Consider the following 16495-nt stretch of genomic DNA (forward strand, 5'->3'; position numbering starts at 1 on the left):
ACAATTCACTGCAAACATCTGTTCCTTCATCTGTCTATAGAAGTGGCTCCTAGAGCATAAACTGTGAGTTCCATTTCTGATCTCTACATATTAGTAGCCCATACAGTAGGAGCTCAGTCAGTGATTGACCTAGCACCATGACTATCTAAAGTAAACACAATTAAAGAATAACTTTTACTAGGCACATAAATGGTAAGTAAACTTAATTCATGACTGTGATTTCAAATGAGACATATGGCCAAAATTACAAGGACTACATATATGTAAGTATTAACCACAAAAATGAACACACAACATAAAGAGAAATCCTATACGGACATTACGTGTGTCCATTTGCATGATTTTTATACGTCACAGAATACTTCTAGAAGAAAGTGCATTTTTAGAGAGGGAAAATGAGGCAAGAGAAGTGTTTTTTCTTTTTTCAACTCTCCTGTATTACTTTTAAACTAGGGAACATGTATAACTTTCTCATTTTTTTGAGAGAGAGAGAGAGAGAGAGAGAGAGAGAGAGAGAGAGCAGGAGAAGGGCAGAGAGAGGGGGAGAAAGAATCTTAAGCAGGCTCCATGCCCAACGTCAAGCCTGATGCAGAGTCCAATGTGGGGCTCGATCTCATGACTGTGAGATTATGACCTAAGCTAAATTCGAGAGTCACTTGACTGAATCACCCAGGCACTTTCAAATTAATTCCTCCCTGACCACACATGCAAAGAGAAGTCTACTGACAGTTACAAGATTAAAAAAAAAATGAGTAGTCTACCATTAGAGTAAACTAATAGACATTTTAGACGTTAGAGCTGTGCATGCAAGAAAACTGAATTCAGGGGCACCTGGGTGGCTCAGCTGGTTAAGTGTCTGACTCAGCTTAGGTCATGATCTCACAGTCCATGAGTTTGAACCCCGCATCAGACTCTGGGCTGACCGCTCAGAGCCTGGAGCCTGCTTTGGATTCTCTGTCTCCCTCTCTCTCCACCCCTCCCTTGCTCATGCTCTCTCTCTCTCTCTTTTTCTCTCAAAAATAAAGTAAACATTAAAAAAAAATTTAAAAAAGGAAAACAGAATTCATGAGTTTTTGGAAGTCCAATGGGGGGACTTTGTTTTTGCACCTTAATTACTGTGTAAAAATGGATAAATTCCTTCTTAACTTAGCATTTCCTAATTTAAATTTCTCTTTCCTCTGTGTGTTCAGCACTCCTGTATATTTAGGGATGGAATTACCCAAAGGCATAATCCATTCTTCCAAGTAGTAAAAAGAGACAGTGAAACTTTTTTCCCCGAGGTACAAGATTGTAATAAGAAAACCTTCTGAGATGTTTAACAAAAAGAAGCAACTCCTCCTCCACAGTGACTTTAACTAAAACGTACTTTTTACATAAAGTGCTCAGTCCTCATAACAGAGGGTGCACACTGAAAACTGTCTGGGCATCACATACCTACTTTCTCCCTTTTGTCAGAATGAAGAGATCTGGCTTCTGTGAGAGATTTTAAACTGTGTGACATAAGTCTCTTGGGGCTCATGATCTTCTCATCTTTATATACCAAGCTGCTAAAATAATCTAGCAAATAGTAGCTTCTTAGTGAGCATTAGTTCAATGAATGACATTTTCTCAAATAGTATATGTATTTGTAGAAATCAACAGAATAATAGAGCTCTGATAAGTAAGGAAATAACAGTTTCTGTAACCACTAGTCATTTTTTGCTTAAAAAAATACATTTAAAACATAAATGATAAAGACCACTTTGACAAAATGACTCAAAATCCAGTTTAGCTTTATATAAGCCCAGCAATTATCTCCCGAGTTACTCCAGCGATGTGGCACCACAGAGAACAGGAAAGAGGTAAGTGGCGCCTGGGTGGCTCAGTTGGTTAAATGTCTGACTTCACTCAGGTCATGATCTCATGGTTCATGAGTTTGAGTGCCATGTCAGGCTCTGAACTGACAGCACAGAGCCTGGGACAGAGGAGGTGAGATGGTCACAGGGTCCTGGCAGTAGGGGATCCCCAGTTCTGTCCTACTTCTTTCAGGCCAGAAGAGAGTTGTGCATATATCTTGAGACTGTCTAGTTTCTACATCTCAGGGACTGATCAGAAAAATAATTTTTTCCTTCCAAGAATACAGACTCATCTTTATACCTTGCATTGTTTCTGGAATACCTCCTCTGGGTCTTATCTGCTCATCACCTTGTACAGATGAGAGGAGAGTTTCTTTTCCTACCCTTACCCCCATCTGGTAGACTATTTCCCAAAATAGTTCTCCTGTGCTCAAATCTCATGGTGAAATGCATCCTTGATTCTTTGCCTCCACCTCTTAATTTCCTTCTACTTCAGTCCCTGTCCTAAAAATCGATTTGACTATGTCAAGCTCTAGTTTTCCATATTTTGCTTGAGGGGAAATTTTGAGGATAAATCTCCTTGAAATAACAGTTATGGTTCCGACTACAACTGAGTCTCTCATGATCTTCATATAAAACCAGTTAATCACAAGATCATTTCAAATTTTTACTAGCATACCTATTTTAAAGGAAGAAGAGAAGGAAGAAGATAGTTTTAGAAAAGTTTTCCAGATATATAAAGTTTTAAATTTATTACAACCAGATAATTAATTCCAAACCATTTTAATACTTTCCCAACTTCAAGACCAAACCAAGTTACAAAAAAAAGAAAGTTGCAAAATGGCAGTGCACCGACCTGAGGATATGGGGAAGTCCTGGATTTTGACTTTGAGCCGGAGAGCCTGGACTTGACCCCCTTCCTGTTGTCAGTCACGGTAGGAGTGGAGCTGCTGGTGTAGGAGAAGGCTGGTTTAGAGGCTGAGATCTGATCCAAGGAGAGCTGCAAACCTTTGTATTCCGTGTCCCTGCAGGGTGAGAGGACACAGCCCTTAATCTGCCACCACAGGAAATGGATACATGTGTTCTCTCACCAGGAATGGCAGTAATCCATATTTGAAAAGGGAAGCGAGCAAAAGTTAGCCATATAACTGGTTGCCACAAACACCTCGATTATTTTAGAAATGCCTAACATTTAACTAACGGGTAGGGATGTAGCTGCCCCACGTACCACAGCCAAGTGATACAATATGCTCATGAAATTGTCTTGATTTTAAAATACATTTTGGATTATTTTTATAAGTAGAAAATAAATCTGTAATTCAACTTCTCTGAGCTTTTGTGTCCTCATCCGTGAGGTACAGATTATAAACTCTACTCTCAACATTTTCTGTGTAGGGTGAACTCAGCAGATAACTGAGTTGTCTGGTAAACTGATCCTATCTGATTACTGGCAAGAAGAACATCAGCTGTTTCAAGATCAATCATTCTGGTAAACATTCCTAATATTTTTATAGCTAGAAAACCAGTGAGACCAGGCTTGTAAGTAGTTAAAAAATCTCTTTTAAGCACCAGTTCTTTCCACTCCATCTTCAATATATATCTACGAAGCTCTTAATATATGCCAGGTTTTGTGCTATGTGGAAATGAAAGATAAATAAGATGCCTAGAGTCCCTGCCTTTCTGCAGATTACAAACTATTTGGAAGAAGAAACAGTAAACAAATATTAAACATAATAACTGAAGGCTGTGATAGGAAGGGGATAAAGAGTATATCTTAGAGAGTTCATTATAAAGGTATTGCTTGAGGTATTTAGGGGCTGAAGATGACAGCTTGGCCCTGCCTAGCTACCATCTCAGCCTGCTTCCAGGCAGCAGAGAATGTTGTCTGACTCCTCCATTTTCATAAGAGGGTATCAACCCTTCCCACTGGCAGCCAAAAAGAAAAATGTTTCATAGTCTTCTTTATGAGGACTCGTGGGAGAATTTTCTCTCAGGTTCCAGAACTAGCTGGGCTGCTCCTGGGTAATTGATTTCTTTTTATCTCACAAACACCGTGAATCATCTAACTCACCATGTTTCCCTCTTTCCACTGGAAGTCAAAAGGCTCTGAGTCCCAAATCCGATTTGTAACCACCTCTAACAACTGTACCAGTCCTCGTGGCAGGTGTTCTGTGCAGCAAACACCACTGGCTTCCTTTATTTTTCTTATTTTATTTTTCCTTTTCTCTAATGGGTTCACCTTTTTAAAAAATTTACATGCATTTTTAATACCCTTTGGATTAAGATATGTATATTAAATGTAATAAACTAATAAATTTAGATATGTTAAAGTGATTGGTAGATTTCCATAGATCAGCAACCATTCATTTATCTTCTCTTCCTTTTCCCTGTTTGTTCTTCTACAAAGAGATCAGGCAAAGGCAAAAGGATAATTCAGGCAAGGAGTCCCTCAAGTGACAGGGGATAGAAATCAGCTAAAACAGGTTCAATAATATCATGGCCACAAACTACAGTGTAGTGGTATATGTCAGCAAATTACAATGACTTCATATCAAATAGTCCATCAACTCAGTGCAAGTAAAAAAATATATATATATCCTGCATAAGCAGCAAAAATTTAGAAGATGGGCATGCAATTTGCCTTCCAAGCTTGGGAAGTTGAATCATACTGATGGTCTACTTTCCTACTCTAATCACCCCCTAAGGAAAACACACAGCACAGATTCTGGGCACTCCTTGGTCAGAAATTCAATGCTCTCCAACATGTGGCTCCCACCTATTTTTCTGACAGTATCTGAAAATTTTCCTTCAATGGCCTTTCACTTCACTCAAAATAGTTCTCCCCAAACTGACCTTATACTTTTCTCCCCTGCTCTTTCAACACATACCTATAGAACTCCTCTTAAAAAGAACTATTTTAAATCCTACTCGCCTCTAACCTCATTCATTCCTTCAGTACTGAGTGTCTCTGTGGAGGCCCTGGGGAGACATCAATGAACAGAAGGACTAAGTTGCTGTGCTCGTGAAGAAGACACCAGGGCCACTTCCTGAGGGAAACAGGGAGGGGACCAGAAACTCTTTTTTTCGTCTTCCAACCTTATTTTTCAAGTGACAGTGTCTAGTCTTTCCTAGGGGTTCCAAGTTCCTAGAGGGCAAGAGTCAAAAGATATTTTGTTATATTCCAATGGCGATTTGCACAATATTTCACACATTTGGAAGAGGAAGAAGACAAAGACACAAATCAGAAAGGACTGTTTTCCTCAATGACTGCTAATAACCAGCAGCCTAGAAGTATTTCTCTGATGGAAAAGACCCCTTTAGGCCGTGAGCCCCCTGACCCACCTGCCCTGAGATCATGTGCATGTGACAGTGAGCAAGGTGGGCTCTGACAGCCTCCATTCTTGGGTATCTCCTGTGTCATATGGGCACTTGGTAGCAGAATATCCATTCAGTCCCTGCCCAACAGGACTTACTTAGACTTACTTTAGACAAAAACATTGCACCCCTGAAAATATGGCCAAATAATTTTTAAAACTCATTCTTTTTTTTAATATGGAATGCTTCATGAATTTCTGTGTCATCCTTGCACAGGGAACATGCTGATCTCTGTAGCCTTCCTATTTTAGTATATGTGCTGCCGAAGCAAGCACTAAAACTCATTTTGAATGCAACATTTCAGCACAGGGACTTCATGTCAAGAAGCAGAGAGCAAACTAGGATTCCTCCATTTTTCTCTTGTATACCATCAGACTCCCAAAGTATGCATCTCAACTACTGAAGAAGTCTTTCCAAACTTTTTGCATAGTTCCCAATGATAGAAATACTCCAAAGAGGCTTAAATAAAGATTTAAAACCAACAAATGATTTGAATTTCTACATATTCACATGAAAATGCTAATAAATATAAAAAGAGTTATACTCTTGATAAAAAAAATAATATTTTGATACACATCTAAAAAGATCACAAAGAATCCACCAGAACTTAGCAAAAGATCATGAGGTCAGGTAGATCACAATTTGAGCCACTTACTGTGTAACAACCCATCGAGACCTCTTTTTCCTCTTTATAACTCATGTGGATGTGCTAAGGTTCAGAAAAATATTATGTGAGAAATTCATAGCACAGTGCCTAGAACTTGGTAAATGTTCAATTAATACTAAGTATTATTTCTTCACCTCCACAGTTTGTGGCACTTTTTTGGCACCTGATTTCTCCAAGACAGTAGTTTCACTTTGGTAGCAACTGTAATACATTTCATTACAAACATTTCCTTATGTTGTATTTCTTTCCTTTCTACCTCTAACTCATTTTAATGCACTCTGTTCCTTCTTAGTCTCTAAACTCTAATGCAGTGTGGCCAAAATACTTATTAAGATGAGCTCTTCATTGCTAAGTAAGCAAATAGAGACCTTGGAACAGTACAGACCCGACACTCTGAGAGGAGCTCAGCCTTCCTATTCCTCTAACAACTTGAAAGATGGGTTAAGATGAAAAGCACAAAAAAAAAAACCCACTTAAAGACATTTCAAGTACAGTTGATGTGGTGCCAAGAGCAGCTCTGAATGGCAGATTCACTAAGAACAAAGCATTTGTTTTACTTTTAGAATTCTATTATACTATTTCATTTGTATAGATTAAAGGTCTAGATGCTGATGGGAATCACATTATGAGTTCCATTTCCCTCCTCCAAACTCAGACATGCCCTCCCTTCCCCCAAAGTGAGGCACATTCTGGTATCACACACACACCCATCCTCTAAAGTTAGGTATATGTCTAGTAAAGCTGTTTGATGTTTCCCTGTGGAGGGGGACAAAATGAAATACTTGGGCGCCTGGGTGCCCAGCACTTAGACTCTGAATGAATACAGTGAGGAATTTGACTTAGCTGACTTTAGTAAAGGAAGGACAGGACACAGCCCTGCTCTACTTCTAAAGCTTTCCTGAAAAGTGCCACACAGACCACGTTCAGGACTCCACAGGTTACCCTCACTAGGGCAGCTCACTCTGTTCTCCCAGATACGACTGGCATATCAAAAAGAGGAACTGTGGCATATGCCCTTTGGCATATTTTTCAAAATGGCTATTGATATCAATTTACATTTGTTTGGATTTTTCCCCCCTTGAATGACTTGTACTAGAACTGCAGACATCCTCAGGTACCTCGGCTCTGAAAGCCATGTGAAATAGGTAATTTGCAATCACTAGGACTTGCAGCTTGTCAATCTCACTCGTATTTGCACAGACCAAAGTAATCCTCTTATTCCATTATGGACAGTCAGAAATCATTCAATTTGCAGAATTAACCATCTGAGTCTACTCTAAACTTTATAATAGTCATGTACATATTTGGAGTTACTCAAATTCCAATAGAATAAAAGGGGCCATTTTTGCACCATTGGCCTTCTCAGCCTTTCCTTCAGCAATATGCCATGATCACTCATGAGGTAAATGCCAACTTGCCATATGGGAAGCTCAGGGTGATGCCCTTGCAAAACAAATAAAAGGTATTTATATCACTAACAGGTACTTTTAGCTTCAGAGAAATGCATTAATATGATTTCTATCATTTTGACTGGAAGACTGGTGTCCTCATGATGCCAACAGCAGCACAACCATACATACAACCTTCAGGTGAGTTGGAATAATTATACAGATAAACAATCAACAGTATTTTATCACTTGATGTTGAGTCAAGATTCCCTGCAAGAACTTTTCTTCTTCGACTCTGCCATATCCTATTGCACTTCTATTTTAGACAACTGAAGTTTTGCTTCTGTCACGTCAGTTTTTTAAACTGGTCATTCTGAAGTTTCTCTATTGGTTTTATGTTATGTGGCAATTCTTAAAAGACATTGCCAGATTTCCCAATTGAGCTTTAAAAAAAAAAAAACAAACAGCTGTAGGTGATCAAATTACCAAGGAAAACGTGGAAACAAAGACATGCAATTGATTTGGCTCCAAAGGCGCTGACTGCAATAAGCAGAGGATTGCATTAAACTGTGATCGGATTAAGTAGGAACGACTGCGTCTTATACTAAACTTTTTAATTGGATTCTAGAATCACTGTCACACGAAGTGCATGACCTTCTTTATATTCTGGCAGAGTTACCACCAGGCCACTAGGTAAACCTCTGCAGCAGAGAGACCTAGTTTATGTTTCATTTTCAGGCTCCCATGGAGCCCAGCAGAGATAGCTGATAAGGAGGATTCCATACTGTGAGAGGCTCACAAACTAAGACATCTGCTGGGAAATTAGGCTAAGGCACCCTTGGAAATATAATAGTCTCATACTAATAAGTGGATTTGTGTTTGCTCCTTGTGGTTTTCTCCATTTGCTTTGGTGATTTTAGTAGTTCCCAAAAAGTCTTTGGTTTTACATAAACACTGCCTCTGCCTAGAAATATCTTTCTCCTCTATTTTGTAGGTCTCATCCAACATGCTATGGAGTGGATGGCACCACAAGGGTAAGGGATGGCTTAGGCACAAAGTTTACCATCACATTGTGATTTCAAGAAGCAAAGACGAAGGTCTAAACAATAGGTAAACAACCAAAAACAATAGGCAAACAATAACCAAACAAAAAAAAAAGCAATACAGTAAAAAACTGTAATATTTTGGTAAGATGCAGCAAAGTCAACCATCTGCATGATAGGGATTGTGAAATACCTGTCTACAAACCCATGACACATGTTGAAATATAGCTAAGTCCAGACCTGCCACAACATGCATCTGACTTTGCTTCTTTACCCACACAGGCCACAGTGATTTCCTGCTCCCTCCTCTCAGTTCCTACACTGTCCACTGCCTCTAACATTCATGTAACACACCTAAGTTCCTGTCACACAGTGTGAATGGTGTATTTGACAACAATCTCCTTAATACCTTCTCTTTTGATAGTCTCTACTTACTGTCTAGCACCATATCTTATAGAGAATAGATTCTCACTTGCAAATGATTAACAAAATAATTCTCACTGCAATAAATTTTTATTCATCTCAAATACAAATGACCAAAAATTCAAAAAACTAGCAAACCTCTCTACATAAATAAGAAAAAAATACCTACTAAGTAAGCAAGTTTATGGGAGGGATTCTTACATTCCCAGATTATAATTAATAATGATCATTCTGATATTCTGTGAGATCCTAAATTAAAGAAACAAATCATGTTATTGTTTTAGTGTTATATTAATATGTTATTGTTTTAGTGTTATGTATATTAATAAAATGCACTTATTTTTTGTAAAGTTACAATTCAGGCATGGCATATGTGATTCTTAAACAAACTGGAATACTAAATTAATTTTATCCTCAACCATTTATTTGAAACTGTTGCAACTGTATTGAAAGAGCGAGGAGGAATAGTGCTTTAAACCCCCAGAGAAAGAACTTCTACAAAGCGATAATAAATACAGTATCTCTGAAATAGAAAAATATAAAAAGGATGTAAACAATGCACAAATTGCTGAGAAACAATTTTTAAAGGTTTAGCCTCACTAGTAATAACCTATACGAATTAAGGTTTCTATCAGATTCTTTTTGTCACTTTTGTCTTTCAAATCAACAAAGATTTTATTATAATGACAAAAAAATCTCAATGAAGACAAGTTGAAATAAATGGGCATTCTTACATACCAATGATAAGAGAGTAAACTAGCAGTGTTTATCAAGAGTCTTAAGAATGTTCATTCCTTAAATCCAGTAATTCCACTTCTAGGAATAGATCTAATGAAAATAATCAGAGATAAGTATCAAAAGTCTATACACAAGGGTACTTAGCATAATTTCTTACATTTAATTGTAAGTAAGCAAATAAAAACCAACAATAGAACCATTACTTAATTATGGTGTACCCATGTGATAAAATATTAGGTAATCATTAACTTTTTTTACTCTAGTGATGTGAAAAACACTATTGATAAAATGAAAAATTATCTCTTTAAATTAATATGTACTGTATATGCATATACATGTAGTGGGAGGCAAAAAATTAAAATGTCAATAGTGAATATCTGGAAAATAGATTAAACATGTTCTTTATCTTCTCTTTATACCTCTGTATATTGTTAATTTTTTCTATAATAAACATGTATGACTTTTATAATCAGAAAAATATTTCTTGAAAAAGAAACTCTAATTGGAGCAAAATTCAGGTATTCTCACCTCCAACTGAAATGGCTCCCAGTTTCTCTGCCTTATGTTTTCAGGGTGTCTTCTCTATGAATATTATTAAATTACAGAAGAGAGAACACCACTAAACTTCTTTTCCCATAGGTTCAACTTCTCATGAACACCATTTATAATTTTTAAATGTCCAAATGTCCATATGCTCTCTTGGTGCCTATATATTTCACTTACTTTCTAATCTATTTTCCACCCTTCCTACCTTACAGAATTATCTGTCTCTGAAGGCTTTCATGTGAACTATATGACTTTGTTTCCTTCTTTGAATAATATAACTTAAATTATTACTTACAATTGAAAAAAAAGAGTCTTGCCATGTAGTTTCTAACAATGGCTTAGTTTCCTGCGAGTTATAGATGACATATTTGTCACTGTTTAAATGGAGTAACCCTACTTTCGGGACTACATCTTTTGTTCTGAAAAACTTAATTTCTTATGCTCCAAAATTCATTCTATATCTATAGCTACTAAATTTTAGGTGTATTTGTAAATCCCACAGATCTAGGTTCCAAATGCTACTGATCTTATAGCTTTTTTGTTTCTTATTTTCTTGAGGTTGGTGGGGTGGGGGGTGGTTAGGGAGGTATCGGTCTTCAAAAGTTAGATCTGAACAAATCAATGCAGAATGTGCTGCCTCTTTCACCAAAGGCATAAATTTTTAAAATGCCAGTCTCCTTTTCCACAGTCAAGACTGCTAATTCAATGCACTTCTAGGGGGGGAAAAAGAGGCAAATAGAAAATAAAATTCATACATGCTATTCTGGCCTCTCTTTTCCTTCTCACCTCCCCACCCTCTGTGTCCATCCCCCTAATCTTCACTGTCATTTTATTAAACTGCTGTTTTTCAAATATATGTTCCCCTTAGAATTCTTTAAATACCTAAGGTAGATAAGTGATGGGGGAACCCATTATCTAACACCTTATATTTGGTTAAGGTTCTGTTTTCACAGGAATAGCTTTCTCACTCAGTTCTTTAGACCCATACAAAACTGATTCCTAAACCCTAAAACTAGCCACTGGCAGAGAAGGTAAGAAGAACACACCTCCTATTCTCAACTGCTTACAAACTCCTGGAACAGAAAAAATACTTGTCATCACAAAGAAATAATCTCCCCACAACACTGGGAAATTTGCATTCTGTACTCAAGACCAAAGTGTCCCCAAACCTCTCCCACATACAGTGGGGAGACCCCGCAAGGCCACACCTCATGGCACCTTTGAGAGCTCTGCCCTTTTCTACACAACACAAAGGCACTGGCATTCCTGCAGATAATAGAAAAGTAGAACCTCAGGCTTTGAACTCTCTAGGAAAAAACACAGCAAAAATGATGGCATGGCACGATGTTTTCAAGGGCACAAATCTCCATTTGTTTAACTTAAATATTTTTAAATATGTCCTATAGCATTTATTCTTGATTAAACCTCTTCTAGATAGTTAATCATTAACGGTTTCTTTACAGTTACTGTGCAAACAGTTCATTCATACCTATGACATATCAAATCTCACAGACGTGTTCTTTAATTGGATTCATTTATTTCTAATCTCCCTAAGCCCTTACTACTGTAATGCTTGACTAAATATACATTAAACTCCATTATTTAAATGGCTAAAATAAATTTGAGATGTATTTTATGAATAAAAATTCACAATTCAACAGACATTCTGCTATTATTATTATTATTATTATTATTATTATTTGTTTTGCTATTGAGGCATTATTTAAAATTGTCTGGTAGATAAGTTGTGTTTCAACAACTTTAAACATTTTAAAATAAGTTGTGATTTATCATTAGAGATTTTGGATTGCCCACCAAAATGCCAAAATTTTCATTGCCTTCATATTTGGAGTCAGAGAGCTTGCATAATACTACACAGAATATATAGTTATCAGTAGAGTTCATTACCAAAGATACAATAGGCAGCTGCCTGAATTTATGACTTGTGGCTTGAGAGGTTTCCTTGGTCCCCACAAAGATGTCTCAAGAATGGTCTACTGGTTTATGCTTAAAATCTACTGTTAGATATTTATTTCTTAGGCTTTAGCCAGATGGCTCAGAAAAGGTTAGCGGAGTAAGCCTCATCCTTATTTTTCATTGATTCAGTTTTTTCAGCTCCTTTCCCTAGAGCCATGGTTCTCAAACTTCAACGTGTCTTAGAAGCCCCTGAAGAGTTTGTTAAAATGCAGCTTGCTGGGCCCCACCCCTTAGAAGTTCTCATTTGTAATTCTAGGGTACAGACCACAATTTGCATTTTTAACAAGCTCCTGGGGGTTGCTGATGCTGCCAGTCAAGGGGCCATACTTTGAAAACCAGAGCAGTTGTTATTCTGGATAAGAAAAACTAAAGATATCAGGTGAAAGGGTACCATAGACAAGATGGATTGCCATTGAAAAGGGAGGGGATGTTCCAAAGACAAACTTCACACTTTCCCCAGGGTACAGCCTTACTGCATATCTCACCAAACTATTCTCATGCTGATCCCTGTTCACTTCCTTTCAGCCTCTTTGGGGACACTGCCTGTTCCCGCAGATCCCATAACACTGGAGAGCTACAGGGCTTAGTCTACAGGCTGCATCTCAGTCATTGCTCACTCTCAAGGGATCTCATGCACTCTGCTGGCTTTAAATTCCATATTGATGACCCCCAATCTCCAGCCCAGACCTCCCCACTCCATGACACCCAGATTTAATTACCTGCCTGACATTTCCACTCAAATGAATGACAGGCATCTCAAACTAAACATCCCCACACACAACCCTTGATTGTTGCTCCTGCCTATGAATCTGCTCCTTCCCACCATTCACCCAAATTACTCAGGCTAAAAACTCAGATGCTGTCCTTGACTCCTCATTTTTTCACAGCTCATATCCAATCCATCTGCAAACTCCAGCTGTCTACCCTCAACACATCCTGAATCTGACCCTTCATCCCTACCTCTGTCTTTAAGCCATCATCTTCCCTCACCTAGGCTATTGTAATCATTTTCTAACTGGTCTCCCTGCCTCTACCCTCTACCCTTCCCAAAGCCTATTTTCTACCCCATCCAGATGACCATTTCATAGCTTAAAGCAGTTCATGCCATGCCTCTGCTCAAAACTCGAGTGACTTCCCAAAACCTTCAAGACCCAGCATGGTCTGACCCTGCCTATTCTAGCATCAGCTTCTTGTGCTCTCCCTCACCCCTTCTCTCTGCTGCAGTGACAGTGACCTTCTTGTTCATCAACTTACTTACCAAGCTGGTTTCTACCTCGGGGCTTTTGCATTTGCTCCCCACTGCTGAGAATGCTCTCCTTGTAGGTCTCAGCATGGCTGCCTCCCTCCCTTCATTCAGGAGACTTCAGAGAGGCCCTCCCTGACCACTCCCATCTCTTTGTCCTGCTTGATTTCTTCCTTTCAGTTCCTGACATTGTATGACATATTTATTTGTTTATAAGTAATGTTTATTTCCTCGCACTAAAATTTACCCTCCATGAGAGTAGGGACCTTGTCTGTCTTGGTAACACCATTAACCCTCCTATAGACCCTGGCACCCAGTAGGCACTGGGGAAATACTCTCTGGGTGAATGCAAAAACCATCCCATTTGCTGAAGAGAGGACTACACTCTACAACATCTCTTACTATCCTCTTAAGTATAGCAACAGAAATTAAGCTAATTCTAATGATAGAGATTTGTTTATAATGGAGGTCCTATTGAGTCCATTGGGAAGAGACACAAATAGAAAAGAGATTATAATGTAAAACACCATGTAGCGTATCTAAATATTTCCCCCCTGATTTTCAATTATCCCTCACAATAAAATGCTACCCTGCATTTTGTTATTTCTTTAACTACTCTAATTGGAGGAATGAAACGGACATGCACTCTGCCCTCTGCTTTGTGGGCTTCATCCTTCCAGCATTCCTGAGCTGGGACCCTGCAGGATTCCATTACCCAAATCCAGTACAACACATGCTTCACTTTGTCAGGTCTATAGTAAGATTTCAACAGCTAATAGAAATGCTATGACTTTCAACACTATTAGTCTCTTAACAGCTTATAAAAATTAAAATGAAAAACCCTGTGTTGCATTTGGTTAGTTTTTTTGGGGGGAAAAAAGCTGCTCTTTTCCCATCGTATATTTGGACACCAATGTCAATTAATGGTAGTGTTGAAAGAAGTACATCTCATGGGTTCTTACCTTCAGCCACCAGAACACATTATAGTCATCACAAGTGCAAAGAGTAAAATGAATGACTGAGGAGCAGCAGCAAGCCATAACCCCTAAAAATGCTCGGAACCAGGGATTCTATTTTCATAATGGTTCTCAGTGGGAGGAGGCAAGAGACAGCACATTCTCAGATTGCATTACCAGAGAATGTTGCTATTCTCAGAGAGATGTAAAAAAGTGGCAAGGGACTTGGGTTTAAAAGTACAAACATAGAGAGAATCCCACCTTAATGGGTACCATTATGACATCCAGTTCAATATAATGAGGCTATTTCCACGATCTGGCCAGCAGCCCATGTTAGCACGGCTTTACTGATGTGGATACAACAAATTCTGTTTGAACAAGAAATCCCCAGGAAAAAGAGAGAGAGTGAGAGAGAGAGAGAGAGATCCTTTCACAAGCTCTAGCCATTAAGCAATCAATCAAAGGAGAAATACCCTTCCAGTAAAGACAGCAATGTCCATTTGAATCCTGGTAATATATTAGACGTTCCAAATAAAATAGTGTTCCATGGGTAATACTTACGGATTGCTGTTTTGCGAAAATATCATAACTGTTGATGCTGAAACTGGTGAGGGGGACATGGTGTTGGGCCCAAGGGGTTAAGCATGTTGCATGGCAGCTGACTGGGTTCTGAGCACACCCAAACTGTGAAGCAATTGGGTCACTTTGTGGAGACCCCATATTGAAGTCTTGTAGTAAACTATCCATAGACTTTTGCAAAATCTCTTCAAAATGTCCCATTACTTCCCAAATATTAGGTGGAATCACAGGAAATCACCACTATCGAACTGCTTTAATGCACAGAAATGGCAATTACATACGACTCACCCTAGTACAATGTTACCAACTTACAGACAGCAGGCCAAAGAGGAAATCAGGTGGGCTCAGGAGTCCTGTCTCTGGTTTGGCATGACTACTCATTAGCTGTGTTATATTGGCTAAATGACTTGGCTCCTCGGAGCCTCTGGCACAAAATAGCAGTCTCTCAAATGTGAGTGAATCTTACTCCCTGACCTTTCTAAATATGGCAGCAAACAGAGCACCTTCCCACCCCCCCCCCCTTCACTTGCAGCTGACAGTCACCTCCCCGTCTCTCCAGGGCAGGGCAACAACGCCGTGAGATTACCCTTTACAAGAGAAAAGTTTAAAATATTACAAAAACCTAAAAATCACTAGAAACATTTTTTTAAAGAGAATAAATGTACAAAGACTATTTGACTCTAGTGTGATTCTTCCATTTAAAACTCACTAAGATTCCAAATCCTATTAGAAGTCAACCCCACAAAATATTTAAAAACTCCATTCAAAGCAGAGCAAAACACAGCTCAATATCATTCCAACAGGACAAAAATCACCTTGGCACACACAGCTGCTCTCTCTGGCTGACCTAATGAGATGCAGAGGCTCCACCCAGGGAAACAGTGATTTTGTAAGAGTCAAGATGGACTCCTTGGCCTGCAGCCAGTTTCTCTGCTGCCAGTCTGGATCCCCCTCACCCCCCCCCCCACCCCCAAGAGAGAGAGAGAGAGAGAGAGAGAGAGAGAGAGAGAGACACACACACACACACACACACACACACACACACACGCTCGCACAGCCCTCCCCAGCAGCTCTGCTCCTCTTACTGTCTCCACTCCCTCCCCACCATCTAACCACAGGGAATCTGAGCACACCTGCAAGCTTTTTCCCCAGGGTTGACCTGAACAGTGCCAAGGCACTCTGGGCCTGCTTCTTTCTAGTTGTGAATGGAAACACTCCCCTCCAGGAAGGAACCTGTCATCAGCAAGCCCATAGGGAGGTCAAGCTGGGGTAGAGGTTGTCCTTGCGCTTATTTCCTTTTCCTGCAGACGCCGTCTCATTCATTCTGATATCCCCAGAACCTGGCACAGTGCCTGACACCTAATAGGTGCTCAAGAAAACATTTATGACTGCCTCAAGGCCTACTAGTCCTAATCATTGGAAGTAGGATCTAACAATCCTTTCCAGATGTACCAGAATGATTGCTGATTTCTCATTCTTGGGCATCCCTCTGCCTTCCTAAGACTCATGCTTTCCCTCCTTCAGCCTCACAGACATTTATTTTGTGTTTATTGGAAATTGAATAAGAATTTATTTGATCTAATTTCACTGCAATAATTTCACCCTAATAATTCACATTTACTTGGTGTTACTTTGTGTCAGGGACAGGGCCAAGAATCTATCTCATTTAATGCTTACAACAACTCTATGAAATAGATATTATTATTACACATTACACATTTTACA

General features: G+C 39.0%; 1 protein-coding gene and 1 non-coding gene across 2 annotated transcripts in view; both read right to left on the minus strand.

Moving 5' to 3' along the window:
* The window catches only part of SIM1 (SIM bHLH transcription factor 1), a 70947-nt gene that overhangs the window by 27647 nt on the left and 26805 nt on the right, over positions 1–16495 (minus strand). Inside the window, 1 exon segment of the mRNA XM_043592006.1 lies at positions 2692–2860. Within this exon segment, the coding sequence (XP_043447941.1) occupies positions 2692–2860 (169 nt within the window).
* On the minus strand, positions 5382–5485 carry LOC122490663. The gene has a single exon (XR_006299206.1). It is a non-coding gene; the product is annotated as a U6 spliceosomal RNA (small nuclear RNA).

Source organism: Prionailurus bengalensis, chromosome B2 (assembly GCF_016509475.1).
Source record: "Prionailurus bengalensis isolate Pbe53 chromosome B2, Fcat_Pben_1.1_paternal_pri, whole genome shotgun sequence".
Classification (NCBI taxonomy): Eukaryota; Metazoa; Chordata; class Mammalia; order Carnivora; family Felidae; genus Prionailurus; species Prionailurus bengalensis.